The sequence below is a fragment of the Cebus imitator genome, unplaced genomic scaffold (assembly GCF_001604975.1).
Source record: "Cebus imitator isolate Cc_AM_T3 unplaced genomic scaffold, Cebus_imitator-1.0 Scaffold97, whole genome shotgun sequence".
In the NCBI taxonomy this organism is placed as follows: domain Eukaryota; kingdom Metazoa; phylum Chordata; class Mammalia; order Primates; family Cebidae; genus Cebus; species Cebus imitator.
The window spans coordinates 5,299,955-5,317,273 of NW_016107412.1; the positions used below are offsets into that span (position 1 = coordinate 5,299,955).

General features: G+C 36.9%; 1 protein-coding gene across 3 annotated transcripts in view; it reads left to right on the forward strand.

Moving 5' to 3' along the window:
* The window catches only part of A1CF (APOBEC1 complementation factor), a 76,019-nt gene that overhangs the window by 36,297 nt on the left and 22,403 nt on the right, over positions 1–17,319 (forward strand). For all 3 annotated transcript variants that reach the window (XM_017536385.2, XM_017536387.2, XM_017536388.2), the window contains 3 exons: positions 4,475–4,609; positions 6,612–6,742; positions 11,584–11,822. In XM_017536385.2, the coding sequence (XP_017391874.1) occupies positions 4,475–4,609; positions 6,612–6,742; positions 11,584–11,822 (505 nt within the window). The remainder of the gene's footprint in view (positions 1–4,474; positions 4,610–6,611; positions 6,743–11,583; positions 11,823–17,319) is intronic.

Here is a 17,319-nt window from a genome sequence, read left to right on the forward strand (position 1 = left end):
ATGAACTTTCCAAAGAGCCATTAAAGAAATTGAAATTAGTACTCAGGAAAAAACAGGCTGAATGAGGGTTCCTTAATTAATGTCCTTCCAGTTATGAATGGGCTTGTTTATGGGAAACAATAATCATCCAGTGTCCATGACTGGTGAAGTTGAACAGGAAAGTAAATGTAACACATAACATGAGGTTTTATAAGGCTGGTAAGCCTGAGAAGAAAAATCATCAGAATTTTTGAATACTATATATGCCATAAAGTTCACCAAATCCAGAATGATAGGATCTTTATTCTAGTGTTTTCTACAACAAACTAAACCATTGTGATATTAGACAAGTTATATATCTCTGGATACAGTTTCCTCATCTATAAAATTAGTGTATTGTGTTAATGTAAAAATGAAAGAAAGATAATGTGACTACAAGCATCTTCATATTTAGTCTCTGCTGTTTATTGCTTATATAAATTTGGACATATTCTAAGCTTTGGATTCCTCAACTATAAAATGAAAGCAATAGTAGTAGCATCCTCATAGATTTATTGAGAAGAATAAATGAATGTAAAACACTCGGCAAAATACCTGATTCAGTTGAAGATAGTTGTTGTTTCTGCTGCCATTACTATCATGTGCAAGTAACGGAAGCTAACTCTGACTGGCTAAATAGAAAAGAGTTTATTAAAAGGGAATTGGTTCACAGAAACTTTAGATGTGAAGAATACAATTCAAGGGTAAGCTTTTAAGAACAATACCCAAAACCACATCACATATTTGTCATGGTAAGAAAATGTTATCTAACATCACAGAACACTCAGCATTAAAGTTTGCACCATTTGTGATTGTTTCATCAGAACTAAATTTTAGTAAAGGAAACCATGATTATCCATGGTTTAGTAAAGGAAACCATGCTTGTCCAATAACCATGATGGCCCCAGCTGCAAGGAAAGCTGGAAAAATCAAGTATCTGCCATTTTTAAGTTCTAGAAGAGAAGGCAATTTTTTCCCAGATTCCCCAACTGTATAATAAGATCAAATGCTCAATGGCCAACATTAACTCAGTTCATTCAACCTCCATGCTAAGACTTATTGCTTAGAATCATTTATTGAAGAAGGTTGTATGGTTTTCATCCAAGGTCAAGATGATGGTAGACATAATCTCTTGAAGACTCTATGGCTCCATCATGAAGGACTTGAAATATCTGTGATAGGAGGAAATTTCCAAGTACTCTTGACATATTAACTGAGTTACTGAGTAGACTCAACATCCAATATTTAAATTAAAGCCACTGGATTTATAGTTAGAATTGTGTCCTCAACTGTTCATTTACATAGCTGAAGATTTTCCACCTATTTGCATATGACTCTAGAGAGACAACAGTTTCTAAGTCTTTGATTAGAAAAATAAACGTTTCCAGAGCTTAATGAACACTGTCTTACGAAAAACAAAAATCTATATTCTTTTAGTCTGAACTATTAATACATTTGTGCTGCTGGAGAGAATGCTTCCCTTGAGTAAGATATCAGCTAGGAGGGAAAAGAGCAGTTATAACTGGGCTTTATCTATTTTAAACTCCTCAACTATGAAAATAGTGCCTGACATACTAGCAACCCAGAGCCCAACTGTCCTTTCTGAGTAATGGACAGCTATTCTAACCTCATGACTAATGCCCAGTGCCTGCCTTAAATTGGTCTGGACTTCCATTACTGGTGCATTCCAAGACCGGTGGGTGGCTCACAGAGCAAATCTCCCCCACTGAGAGAGCTTCAGAGCATCTCTTTACTGTCTCAAAAAATATTCTTTGGAATTTTTTCAAGCGTTTATAGAAAACACATAAAGATAATTAATATGCTTTCCTGGTCAATTATTTCAGATCATAAGCAGATAAATCCTCCTATACACATGATATGCATAAAATAGTTGGATGACATTTTTAGCAATTATAGCAAACAAGAAAGTTGAAGATAAATTTTAAAAAGTCAATCTGCTGGTTGCCTATTTAATTTCAAACTATCAAAGCTTTTCAAAGTAGAATTTCTGGAATTACCACTTTACTATTATGGGATGAAAGTTCAGTGTCCTCAACCGCAAGGGTAAAAATGCCACCAAATGTATAGTAAATTTATTCTAATAATCTGTTGAATGTTATAGACATCAAAGATATGCAAAAATGGGCTCAGAAGAATCACTGTCACTCAGATGGAGAGTTTGCCCAGGGAGAAAGACGGTAATTTGGCAATTCAGGTTGAGTATCTGGTATGCAAATTGCTTAGGACCAGAAGTATTTTGGATTTCAGATTTTTTTTTTTAATTTTAGAATTTTCACATATACATAGTAAAGATATCTTGGGGATAGGACCCAAAATATAAACATGAAACTCATTTACATTTCATATATACTTTATACACATAGCCTGAAGGTAATTTTATACAATGCTTTTAATAATTTTGGGTACCCATCATATGAGATCAGGTGTCACTTGTGGAAATTTCAGTGCCTCATACTGGCACTGAAAAGTTTTGAACTTTGAATTTTGTGGTTAGAAATATGAGATATATTCTTCCAAATATTTTATGTAATAAAATGATTAGAAATTGAAATGATTTTAAATTGCAGTAGGGAATTTGCTATTTAATGGCATGATAAATTTTTTCATAAATAAGGAGTAATTTTTTTTTCTTGAGACAGAGTCTTGCTCTGTCACCCAGGCTGGAGTACAGTGACATAATCTCACCTGGGTTCAAGTGTTTCTCATGCCTCAGCCTCCCAGCTAACTGGGATTACAGGCATGTGCCACCATGTCTGGCTAATTTTTATATTTTTAGCAAAGATGGGGTTTCACCATGTTGGCCAGGCTGGTCTCAAACTCCTAGACTCAAGCTATCTACCCACCTCAGCCTCCCAAAGTGCTGGGATTACAAGCATGAGTCACCATGCCGGGCGAATAAGGAATATTTTAATGTATGCATCTGTTCTAAATGGCTTTCATATATCAAAGGAGCAAAATTTAGAAATTAAGCTGATGAACTTTGATGCCTGACTGCCTGGGTTCAAATTCTGGCTTCTCCACTTCCCAACCATGTGATCTTGGCAAATTACTTAATTTATCTGGGCTTTGGCACCTTATGTAAATGGAATAGTAACAGTCCTTACTTAACCCATGACATTAAGTAATAACAGAGCAGTATCTGGCATATAGTAAGTACTATATAGCTATTTGTTTGAAAATAAGTAAATGAATAAAAGCCATTAATGTCTCTGAAAATGTCAATTGCACATTTTTAAGGTAATTCTTAGTTGAGATATAGACCACCAAGTTACCAAGTTTTGGGTTTTTTCTATAATCATAAAGAATTCAATTTCTCAGACTTCTCAGTGATATCAAAGTTTTGCTACTAGACAAGAATGTTAGAGTAAGAAAAATATACAAGAACTCTCTAGTCAAAAATTTAAATATTCAGTTTGATTTTTAAAACTTCAGTTGTCTGAAACAAAAAAAAGAATCCAGGCAAAGTAGAAGACTCATATGACATCTTTTAAAATTATTATTTTTAAAAACTTGGTATGAGTTATTAGAAATAAAAAAGTGATCAGGACCATAGACACCACAGACATCAATTAAATACTGTGATCCAATGAGGCTTTGTGCTAATACTTAGAAAATAATTGAGAAAAACTCAAGTTGATGTATATGAAGATTTAACAAGCACACCACAAGCTGCTTTACTTCAATTTTAAAAAACAACTATCATACAAAACTGTGTCTTTAAACAATTAACATGTCTTTTAAAAATATGCATAGAAAAATACTTGAAAGGGCAGACTGAAATTTTTAACAGTAACTACATCTAAGGATGGGTAGAGTGTTACATTGGAGAATTTTTCTTTTACCTTATATATCACTATGTTTTTTTCCACATGTATGATTTTATAGCATAAAACTTCTTAAAATATTAGTTGTAGAAGTTATAATGAACTCCTGGGCTCAAGGGATCCTTCTGCCTCAGCCAGAGTAAGTTGTAGTGTTCTACACCACTGCAGGATGACTACAATTAACAATAATATATTATTAATATGTAGTTTTAAATAGCTAGATGAAGGCTATTCCTTGTATTGCCAACACAAAGAAATGATAAATGTTTGAGATGATGGATATGCTAATTACCCTGATCTGTTCACTGTTTAGTTTGCTAAGAAAATAGATCTCTTAAGTGTTCTTACCTCAATGAAATTAAAAAAGAAAAACCTTATACTTGCCTAGCACAAGTTTTTACAATGTTTATCTCAAGCAAGCTGCTGAAGCAGAGTGTAGTATTATAATCCATATAAAAGGTTTACTTTTTCTCCTTTAACCAGTCAACTATTATTATTTGTCATGATAAATACATTCCTTATTGTGAAGTGATTTTGAAAAATATTCAAGGAAACTGAATTAAAGACTTTATCGTTTTCTCCTCTCCTTCACGCCTGTCCTGAATTTGCAGGAGAATGGACAAAGAAAATATGGTGGCCCTCCACCTGGCTGGGATGCTGCACCCCCTGAAAGGGGCTGTGAAATTTTTATTGGAAAACTTCCTCGAGACCTTTTTGAGGATGAGCTTATACCATTATGTGAAAAAGTGAGTCCAAATTTAACATTTAATTTTTATTATCTGTCAAGGGAAAAATCCTATTCTCTTCACTTCATTCTCATCCTTCTTGATCAATGATTGTTTTCATTCCAATTACCATTCTTCAATTATGGACAAAGTTTTTAGTGATTGTCTCTTTATAATCAGTGCTTTGACCTAGCTCTTGTCCTGTTACTGACAGCTTGAATTGCTACAATTTCTAATGACTTTCAAATCTGTATCTTGTTCCCCAATCTTTGCCATCTACTACAAACTCAATGTGTCTATCCATCTATAATAACACTACAACACCCTGTCTAAAATTAGATATTCTTCCAACTTGAAATTTTAATATGGCTTTATAAAGTACAATATTTTCATTTTAAAAGAATGTATATGTTTGTCATGACTCAACATGTATCTGTACACGTTAATCCAGAATGAAATCTTCTTCTCCAAGTTTAAATTTCTTATCTATTTAAATGCATCCAGAAGATTAAGAACATGGCTTTTCAATTAAAGGAAGAGCACAAATTTAAATTTTATTTTTAACAATTTACCAAGTAGTTTTTAGCAACAAGTATATTCCTGAAAATTTTAGTAAATATGAGAATTTAGCTCTCTGCCTAAATGTCAAAATCAATTTTGTCTGTGTGTATGTATGATAGGCTCAGATTCAGAACTGTACCTAATTTTACACGTGCAATCCCTCTTGGCATGAGGACAAATAATGAAGACTTAATTCTGTAAGAATCGTATCTACTGAATCTGAAAATGAGCATCAAGAAAACCTGAAACAGAGATGAAACATGCTCAAATCTTTCCTATTGAGCCCAGAAAAAAAATGTTCATTACTGAAGAACTGGGGGTGGGGTAGTGTAAGGCTGAGCTGAGAAGTGATCAACCACAAAGGTAATGGCATGTGCTTAACGGCACTTCTCTGAGACATGCCCCATCATATTTATTTGGGCAACCCTTCTTACAGCAGCCAGCAATAGTAAATTGCTCAGTCTAGATTGCTGCAGGACAGTCATGGGGCAGAAGGGAGTGTCATATGGGCAAGTAGAGTCACGATAGCCAGGGGAATAGAGTACTCTCGTGCTCTGGAGGCCCTGGCCCTGAGTTAATAGTATTTAGGCTAGCATTTACATTCAGCCAGCAGAGGGAGAAAGTGACAAGGCTCCCAGATCATCCCCTGAAACAGATCTGTGTCCATTTTGATGTCATGGCTGAGAAAAAGACAGTTAAGAAGTTAGTTTGGCAAATGAGCATTCTTGCTTTTTGTTTTAAACATCAATGATAGAATAGGACCAACTGGACATTAAACTATGGAGATTTCAGAGGACAATTTACAGGACATGGACATACATATCGAGAAATTATACTTTTTTTTTAGAGACAGTGTCTTGCTCTGTTTTCCAGGCTAGATTGCAGTGGCACAATTATGGATCCCTGCAGCCTCAAGTGCCTGGGCTTAAGCAATTCTCCCACCTCAGCCTCCCAAGTGGCTGGGACACAAGCACGGACCACCACGCTAGCTAATTTTTGTATTTTTTGTAGACACAGGGTGTCACCATCTTGCCCAAACTGGTTTCAAACTCCCAGGGTCAAGTAATCCACCTGCCTTGGCCTCCCAAAATGCTGGAATTACAGATGTAAGAAATTGTACTTATGATAAAATGTGTTTTCATGTCTCTGAGATGTTTCAGATAATTATGTGGTGAAAGTTCATTTGCTCTAACAAAAACACATTCTATTAACTCAGGCTGAAATGTTACTTGTGAACATTTTATTTAACTTGACTTCTCTCATGAATCAGATAACTGATCTGAACCCACATGAAAATATGCAAACCATTCCACATTGCAAATGCCAATTAGTACCAGCAGGAGGCATGCTTCAGAAAACACTGTGTGTGTGCGTGTGTGTGTGTGTGTGTCTGCATCAGCACATACACACATTCAGAAGTACAAACGTATAAATATAAATTTTCTATTTCTGTTACTTACAGATTGGTAAAATTTATGAAATGAGAATGATGATGGATTTTAATGGAAACAATAGAGGATATGCATTTGTAACATTTTCAAATAAACTGGAAGCCAAGAATGCAATCAAGCAACTTAATAATTATGAAATTAGGTAAGGTTTACCTCTTCTAGATTAAAAGTGAAACAGACAATGCACCTATATCTGTTTTTCTGTCAAGTTTATCTAATATGGTATATGCCAAAAAAGAAGCCAAGCCAGAAATAAAATAGGTTAGAATGCATTTTGTAAAAATAAATATGACTAAATATTTACTTAATATCTAAGTTCTACGAGTGTTCAAAGAAACAAAACAATAATTTACCTATTTCATAAATATATAATAGATATTGTTCAAAATATTGGGAATATATCAAGGTATAATTTCCTAATCACAGAGAAAATATCTAAGATTACTAAAAATAGTATGAAAAATCAAACAAGGGATGGTATAAAGTTGTGTGAGGAGGTGGCTACTCTAATTTGGGTTATTTAAGAAAATACTCCCTGGGAGAGTGAAACTTAATCTGAGGCTTGAATGAAAAGAATCAGTCATGACAATCGGATCTTGGGAAGGTTATTTCAGGAAAGGAAAGCACATCGAGTGCAAAGTTCCCAAAGTGAAAACAAGTGTGATATGTTTGAGGGGCAGAAAGTAAGCCCATGCAGCCAGCAAGGGTAAAAAAGACAGGAGAACTGAAAGCAATACAGTTGGAGAGCTGTACAGAGGAAGTACAGAATCCTCTGTGGTGAAGAATTTGAATTTTCTTCTAATAGAAGGGAGGAAAGAGTTTTGATTACATTTATGGTTTTTAAAACATTCCTTTGCTGTTTGGTGAAGAATGCACTATAGCAGGTGAGGTTTGAAAGAGGACACCAGTTAGAAGGCTTCTACAGTTGTCTAGATCTGGACAAGAGAGGGTGGTAGTTGGATGAGGGGGTCGGTGGTGGACAAGATAAGAAAGGGTGAGATCTGGGATATATTTTGGAGAATGAGTACACAAAACTGGCTAGATTCTGGATTTAGACTGTGAGATAATTCAGAATTCAGGGAGGAAACCTCGGATTTTGGTCCAAGTATCTGTGAACTTGTCAGTGCCATTGCCATGGATAGCACAGGAAGGACTCTTTGGGGCACTTTTCATTTGAGATGCACACTAGACATCCCAGGGGAGGCATTGAGAGGTGGCTGCATTGTAATGGAGTCAGGAGACAGGTCGTAGTTGGAATATAAATTTGCAGGGCAGCTAAAATAGAGAGTAGTTAAGACTATGAGACCTGAGGACAGTTCCTGGATGCAATTGACTGTGTGCAGCCAATAACCAGTTTTTATAAACTGGAAACAGAACTGACATCATAAAATTGTCTGATTTCTAAAATCTTCACTTGGAGAGAGAACTGTCATAAATTCTTTCTTAAAGGAAGCCCTGAGCCATGCGTGAGGAAGATTAGCATAGCAGTTAAAAAGCAACAGTTTTGGAGTCAGCCATGCTTCGTTTGAGTGCCAGCAAGTAACTTTACGTCTCTCAGCCTCAATTTCCTCTCTATAAAATGGGGATACTATCTATTTCATAGGTTTATTGCAGGAATACTATAACAACTTTACAGTGCCTAACCCAGTGTTTGAAATATGGTAATAAGTTAGCAAATTATTTTTTAAAAAACTATATTTTAGCATAGTTTATCAATTCTAGATGCAGTTTTCCTTTAAACTTCTATTCCCTTTCTGAAACAAAACTGTGCCTTAAAATGGGTGGATCTTAAATTTGATGAATGCAGGAAGAGCAGATTTACCACAATCACTTTTCTCTCACTTTCTACAGGCCCAAAAGGAGTCATACATTATCCTTACATTTCTGTAAATCAATTAACTACTGGCTCATTTTGTTACAAGCTCCCTAGCCACAGGAGATCAATCGGATTTGGCAACTACTAGTAGTCTAACCATTCAGCTCCAAGGTTAGATTCTAGAAGACAGTCTTAGAGAAAACATAAAGGAGGTTCCCCTCCCACAGGTGCCTCCATGGACCCAAAGACCTTTGTGTGGTGTGTGGAGGATTGTTTGCAGTAGGAATCAGGAGACCTGGGGTCCAGCCCAGGTTCCTTTGGACAAATCCTTTGACCTCCTTGATCATCACTTTTATCATTGGCACTTGAATACAGAGATGTTCTGAGCATTCACCACATGAAAGAACATACATTGAAGTGCTTTGAAAGGGCTACAAAATGCTATAGTACAGTTCTATGATTTCAGGAATTGGAAGGTTTCCCCATTCCTTGGTCTTTCATGGAACCTGAACATCCCAACAGTAAGCGTTATTCCCAAAATGGTATTTGAGTTGAGATGGATGTAGAATTGGCTACGTAGGGAATCAACTGGATTTGGGTACCTACTTAACACATTGTTACGCATTAGTGCCTGTAAATGCTTTTGGGCAATAGATAGGATATGAATAATGAATACAATCAATCCACCATGGCCACTGATAATTAACAGTATCCTCTGTGAACTTTAACATCTTTGTCTATAAAATAAAGATAAAAATATACAGTGTTTTGAAAAATAAATGAGATGATGTACATAAATTTCAGTGCTGACACATACTAGGTGCTCTGTGAATGTTTGCAGAAGACTATGATGGTGATATTGGAGGAGGAGAAGGGAAAAGAAAAGGAAAAGTATGACAAAGAAATTAGGAAGAGAAAGTTACTGGCCAGGATTCCAGTCAAAGCACAGGTTGGATGCCAGAAGCAAGGTAAAGGCAGAGTGTTGCCTTAAAAATTAGTGGGTAGGATAAATGGAATATGACATGCCAGAATAAACACCCCTAGACAGCCTCACCTAATTCCACTGCCTTGGGTCTGTCTGGCCAGAGAGAGAACTTTTTTTGCAGAGAAGAGACCTTCAATTTGCTTTTATCCATCATTTATCTCCCACATATCATCATATCAGTTTCTACTTCATCAAATATTCACTGATCATCATCTAAAAGTCTGGCTTCTAGAGACATTAAAGTTGTGCCCTCAGCTTTTGAGAGGAGATGGCTCTTTGCCTCTAAATAGTTCCGGGAAAGGTGCCTGACAAACCACAGCCCTTTAAAAATAAAATATGGAATTTTAGGTTCCCCCTGCTGGTAACTGATGTATGAACAGCCCCCTAACTATCAAAAATAATATAATTTCTAAATACATTAATACTGTGGAAAATAAGGTTTTGGTGTTTTCTAAGTAAAGTTAAAAAAAAAAAAAACTTGGAAGATTATTTTATTAACACTTCCCTCCCCACGAGAACCACACTCCTGGCACAATTCTTACTAGACTGAGATGGACCTGTCCCAGATCTGACACATGGTCCTTGATTCCTCAGCAAAGCATATGAAACAGTTAGGACAGTGGCCTAACCCTGGTCAGAAAACCTGCCACACAACCTACAGCCACTCGCTCCATGGAAATCAGACCAATCATCCACTCACCTGGCCAAGAGTTTTTATTCATGGCAAATGAATTGTTTCTGCTACGCATACTTTACCCATTTTTAATAACTTAGTGTTATTACAAAAGTCATATAGCTGAATATGTAACACATGGAAAACATCAAAAAGCATGAAGTAATAAAAGTTAAAACCATTTCTCTATAACCCCATTGCCCCAAAATAACCACTATGTTGATATTTTATTGTCTTTCCAGATTTTTCCATACATTTTTAATCAAAATGGCCTTCTCATATACTTATTTTATAGCTTTTTAAAACCTAGCAGCATAGTGTGAACTGTTTTTTAAAACCAATAAATATTCTTCTACATTACTCTTTTTAATGGCTGCAGAGCATGCAATGGTATGAATGCCTATCTTTTGTTTACCAGTGATTCTCAGCCAGGAGCAGTACCGTCCACCCAAGGGGACATTTAGCAAGGTGGGGAGACATTTTTGAATGATCCAATTGGTCACTATTGGCATGTAGTGAGCAAGAACTAGAGATGATAAACATACTATGGTATACAATGAAAAAATGTCTAATCCCAAAGCCAATAACATCTCAGTTGAGATGCATTAAACCAGCTCTTTACTGTGAAGTATTTTGCTCATTTCTAATTTGGGGGCGATTTTAAAGAGCAGTAATAAATATCCTCAAACATAAATTCTCATGCTCATTTTTATTTTCCAGGGATGTATTCCTAGAATATACTTTATTTGGTCAAAGGTTATGCACATTTAAGACTCTTGGTACATTTTGCCAAATGTTCTCCAGAATAGTTTAATTAATGTATACTCTGCCAGTGAAGGTGTATATACCTCAACTTGCTAAGAAGCAACTCTGTACAGTGGAAGAAACAGGGACTGAGATCCCAGAACTAGGTTTCATGCCTTAAAATCTATAACATTTTAAGTAAGTCTTCTAATTTCTTGGAGTCTCAAGTTTATCTGTCAGTGGAAATAACATCTACTCTGCCCATCTCACAGTCTCTTTGTGTGAGCCAGATAAGATAATATGTAAAAATGTGATCAAGTATAAGAGACTGTTTTTAACAGAGATCACATCAGAATAGCTTTTCTCTTTGGCTGCAGAAGAAAGGGAATGTTGGGTGTTGCAAACTCAAGTGACTGCAGGGCCAGGCAGGTGGCTTGAGTTAGGTGTAGGTTAGGTTAGGTGTAGTTAGGTTAGGTGTAGGGGTCTCAGTGCTGGGGATGCTTTAGGGAGTGGTGAGGACTGACAACTCTTGAATCTACATCTAGCCTAAAGAAAGTAGATGCTACTCAGCTTCAAATGATGTACAGCACAAATTGACACATGTAATAAGCTTGCAAAACAAGCCACAACTCTCCAAAAATGGTTTCAACACTATGAAGACCAAACATCCCACACCTGCAGGCCATATCTGGTCTAGGGCCATCCATTTTCAACGTGAATCCTACAAGGATTCTCATCAACCAAAACTTCCTGCTCTTTTTGCAGAAATGGGCGTCTCTTAGGGGTTTGTGCCAGCGTGGACAACTGCCGATTATTTGTTGGGGGCATCCCAAAAACCAAAAAGAGAGAAGAAATCTTATCAGAGATGAAAAAGGTTACTGAAGGTGTTGTCGATGTCATCGTCTACCCAAGCGCTGCAGATAAAACCAAAAACCGGGGCTTTGCCTTTGTGGAGTATGAGAGTCATCGAGCGGCTGCCATGGCCAGGAGGAAACTGTTACCAGGTTAGCAATCCCCTCCTCAAAGGTGGGACTTCACTCTATCCTGCCTGCCTCCGCAAAGAAAATCAGCATTTTTAATTTTCTTTTTTTGGCTCTCTAACTTTCATTATGTTATATTTTAAACTTTTTAACCTTCTTCACTATCTCACAGTTGATTCCATTCCCTGAAGTTTTCAAAGACTTGGTTTTGAAAAATATTCATTCTGTGTATTGAGGCTAATTTACATGCACTGAAGAAACCCAGAACTTTAAATGACAGCAATCCTATAATGAATAAAGAGTCTTCTTAAAATGAAATATATCAATCACAGTTACTTTTGTGTATAGATTTTGTTATCAGGCTTATTAGAAGTAGGGTCTATTATCCATTAGAATGTAGAAATAATACACCTCAAGTGATACATTATCCCAATGACAAGTAGGTGACATACTTTCATCATGACTCCCCGTTGTCTAATAATTTCTGTCTAATTTGAGAGAAAATCTGTCCTTAGAAAGGCACCTTTATTTGTTAGTTACTACAGCCACAGGATAGATCCCATTTGGTCAATAATTATCAAATTCTAAGTTTAAAAGACTCCATCCACCACAACACTGCCTTGATCAGATCAACTTAGGACAATTTTTTACAGTTCTTGGCTTGTTCTAAAACATTAACTACAACTTACACAAGTTTTGAAATGAATATTAAAGTAAGAAGATTTCAAGAATGACAGACTGAACACATTGGAATGAACTTTTCTCATGAAAATTATGGGAGAACCAGCAGAATTCCAAGCAAAACAACCACAACAAAGACATCCATATTTATTTTGCCTTTGTACATACTCTTCAAAATAAACCAATAGTAAATCAGCCTCCTAGAAATGTTCAAAATTGGGCAACAGCATCTAGCTTAGGGAAGATTTTTCAATAATATCTTCAGGAAGGCAGCTTAAAGTGAAAACAAAAGGAGACAGTTCTTAAAGATTGCTGAATCTTTTAAAGAGGTAGATATTTTTAATGTTGACCTTTCATTCACAACTTCGTCCTTCTTCACTGGCCAGTAGTCAAGTCATCTAAGTCACAGGCCCATAGACAAACTCACTAAAACTCCTCAGGGGGGCATACTTCCTGGTGACCTGGACATAATATTTTGCAATCTGCTTTAACTCTTCTTCTTCAACGTCAACAACTCTACCACTGAAAAGTCTTTTGTATCCATCCTGTTATCAGGCCACCATTGAAGTCTAAACACACATGTCCTAAGCCTTACATAGTTTTTTCAAAATCTAATTATTCTCCCAGCTCTGCCTTCTTTTCCATGCGCCCCACCCTCTGCCTACTCCATCCTGAACATTACCACCAGATTAATGTTTCCAAAATAGTAGGAATTCAATCTTTCCCTACAGGATGAACAGTGTCACTCACTGGCCAGTTCAAAAATATTCATAACTCCTTGCTGCATATGAGATAAGAACTAAATATGTGATTTCATTATTCAAGACCTTTTATTCATTCCCTGTTCTTTTATGATCATATTTGCTACCTTCTATTTCCCAATAAAAACCCTTTCTTCTATCAAGACAGACACCCCAATGACCTAGACACTGCCATGCTTATATCTGTCTCCTTTATTCCTAATGCTGTATCTTCTACTAGGAATACTTGTCCCTCCTTCACTTGTGACATTCACCCCAGCTCAGCCAGCACCTTCTGGAGAAACTGCCTCCGGTATTCCAGCCTGAATTAGTCACTTTTCTCCCTCAATGCAGGAAGCATTTATTATCTTTAAAAACAGATAAGTGAAATCACTTTGGGTGTGGGGGAGTAGGACAGTGAAAGAGGGTCCAAATCAAGTGAAAGACAGTTTCCAGGGTCAAGACAATCCAGTACTCCTGGAGAAGGTCAACCTCCTGAAGGCTTCCCTATCTCCCCAAAGAAAGTGGCACATTGGCCCACCAAAGGAACTCCTTTATGTAAGTCAAGCTGACTAGGCTGGCCAGGGCCTATCAGATAAGCTTCAGAAATTCTCGAGCACTTTATTAAGCTTCCACCCACAGTCCTGACTTTTCTTTGTGGATTCTCTGTCCAGGATACACCATAGGGAGGCTATCACCCCACTGCATCCACTACCCATATTCACCATGATCCAAGGCAAACCCCGTTACCTGTGGCCCTTTGAGCCAGTCTCAGGTGGATTTCACTCAGCTGGATTTTAGTCAGCAACTAACTCATCCGCAAACTAACAAGATGAAGCACACTGGTGAGTAAGCCAGCAAGAGCAAACTCCTTCACCTCTAATGAGATCTCAGAACAAAACCTAGCACCCGTTTGGATCACTCTACCTGTTAACACACTGCAGATTCGCACACAACAAAGGAACTCTGTAATTGTCAACCATCTGAAGAACCCAGTTTTAAAGAACAAGGAGACGGTTAAGAAAAATGACAAGTGAGGACCACAAGAAACTTTTCTTTCTTAATTGACCCAGACTTGGAGACAGAGAGACAATGGTTGTCTAAAGAGATGTAACTGCTCCTCAGCCACTTACCTCCTCTTAACAGTGTCAGTTCTCCCTCGACAAATCTCATCTTTATTGAGCTCTTTACAGGGCAAAGTTGCTGCGTCCCACTCGGAGTTTAGAAAGGCATTCTGAGAATGCGCTGAAGAAAGTTCTGGTAGTGATTCTCAACTTCAGGCTGCATCAGCATTACCTGGGGAACTTGTTAAGGCACAGATTAGATCCCACCACGAGAGTTCTTGATTCAGTAGGTCTGGCGTGGGGCAAGGTGATTTGCATTTACAACAATCTAGTTAAGGCTAGATCCCACCACGAGAGTTCTTGATTCAATAGGTCTGGTGTGAGGCCAGGTAATTTGCATTTACAACAAGCTCCCAGGCACATTTGAAAACCCATGATTTGACTAAATGATTTTCCATCCTGGGCTGCACGTTGGAATTACCTGATGTTTTCAAACAATATCAGTACCCATATCAGCTTCTAATCAATTGAATCTGCTTCACTGGGGTACAAGGTTGGGGTACTGGTGTTTTAAGTTTTCCAGATGATTCTATTCTTCAGTCAAATTTTGTGATTCACTGCTAAATCTATCAGCTAATGATACTGGGTATTTATCTTCACGGCATGTAAATAGGAATTCCTGGGAAGTGCTCGGTCATTAAATATTTATTAAGAATTTAGAACACATATTGCTCCCTTCTGAGTGACGTGAGAGATTCTAAAATAAAACAAAAAAATAGTACCTAATCATTGCACTCAAAGAGTGCATATTCTGAGAAAACTATACATATATAAAAACAGGCAAAAAAATATCAAAAGGAGAGCGTATTTTTGAATCATGTAAAAGTCTTTTATCTGCATCATCTTTTCTTTACTTCACAACAATAGTAGGCCATAGATAAGGAAACTGATGATAGAAAGGATATGTTTTCTAGCCAGGATCATTGTTCTGACATTTGAACTTGCCTTACTTCAAGCTCCTGTTCTCATATCATTCTGTAACACTTATTTCTACCAAGGGCCTTCACAAGGATGTTAGTGGAAATCACTGCTTCCTATACTTCCTCTCATTTCTGTTCCCTTAGCCGTATGCAGCTCTTCATGGTCCTAGGCTTAGAAGAATAAAGCTAGAGCAGTAGTACTCAACTGTGGCTGCATTTTAAAATTAACTGAGCTACTTTTTAAAATCCCGAGATCCAGCCCACTTATATCAGAATTGGGAGGGGCAGTCCAGAGGTCAGTAATGAGCTGGTAAATCTTTAACAGCCAGCTCCCAGGGGAAAAACCAAAAGCCCTGATTTGTAGTATTTGCCAACTTCCATGGTATTAACACTCCCACTGTCGCTGATTTCAAGCTACCAATGTGACTTCAATTGGCTCACAAAATTCTGATGCTTTTTTTATTCATTTATCTGTTGATGAACATTTAGGATGATTCCATATTGTGATGTTTGTGAATAATGCTTCAATAAACATGGGAATACAGATATCTCTTTAACATAATGATTTCATTTGGGGGGAATATAAACCCAGTACAGCAATTGGAGGATCATATGGTAGCTCTATTTTTATTTTTTGGGAGAATCTGCATATTATTTTTCATAATGGCTGTACCAACTTACGCTACTACCAACAGTGTGCAAGTATTCCTGTTTCTCCAAATCCTGGCCAACATTGTTATCTTTGATATTTTTGATAATGGCCATTCCACCAGGTTGAGGTGATAACGCATTTTCTTTTTGATTTATATTTCCCTGATGATTAGGGTTGAGCATTTTTTCATATACCTGTTGGCCATTTATATTTCTTCTTTTGAGGTAGGTCTATTCAAATCCTTTGCCAATTTCTTTTGTAATTTGAAATTAAATTTCGCTCTTGTTGCTCAGGCTAGAGTGCAGTGGCACAATCTCAGCTCACTGCAACCTCCACTTCCTGGGCTCAAGTGATTCTCCTGCCTCAACCTCCTGAGTAGCTGGGATTACAGCCATGCACCACCATGCCCAACTAATTTTGTATTTTTAGTAGAGACAGGGTTTCTCCATATTAGTCAGGCTGGTCTCGGACAGGTGATCTGCCCATCTCAGCCTCCCAAAGTGCTGGAATTAGAGGCATGAGCCACTGTGCCCAGGCTTTTGTGCATTTTTAATTGGGTTATTTGTTTTCCTACTATTGATTGAGTTCCTTATATATTTGGGATATTAACTCCTTACTGAATATATGCTTTGTAAATATTTTCTCCCATTCCTTAGGTTATCTATTCACTTCATTGATTGTTTCCTTTGCTGTGAAGAAACTTTAGTTTGATACAATCCCATTCATCTATTTTTGCTTTCGTTGCCTGTGCTTTGGGGGTTATAGCCAAAAAAGTATTGCCCAGACCAATGTCAAGAAACTTTTCTTTATGTTTTTTTCTAGTAGTTTTATAGTTTCAGGTCTTACATTTAAGTCTTTATTCCATTTTAACTTGACTTTTGTGTATGTTGTAAGATAAGGGTCTCACTTCATTCTTCTGCATATGGATACCCAGTTTTCCTTACGCCATTTTGTTAAAGGGGCTGTTTCTTCCCAATTGTGTATTTTTGGCACCTTTGTCAAAGAACAGTTGACCATAAATGTGTGGATTTACTTCTGGACTCTATTTTGTCTCATCGGCATAAATGTCTTTTCTGTTTTTATGCCGGTATCATACTGTTTCAATTACTATTGCTTTGTAGTATATTTTGAAATCAAGTAGTGTGATGATCCCAGCTTTGTTCTTTTTGTTCAGATTGATTTGGCTAGGATCCTTTGTGGTCCCATACAAATTTTAGGATTGTCTTAATATTCTCTGAAATATTTCTCTGAAAAATATCACTGGAATTTCAATAAAGATTTCATTGAATCTGTAGGTTGCTTTGGATAGCATGAAACTTTTAAAAATAATAATGCCTCCAATCCATAAACATAGGACATTTTTCCATTTATTGGTTTCTTTAATTTTTTATCAATATTTTATAG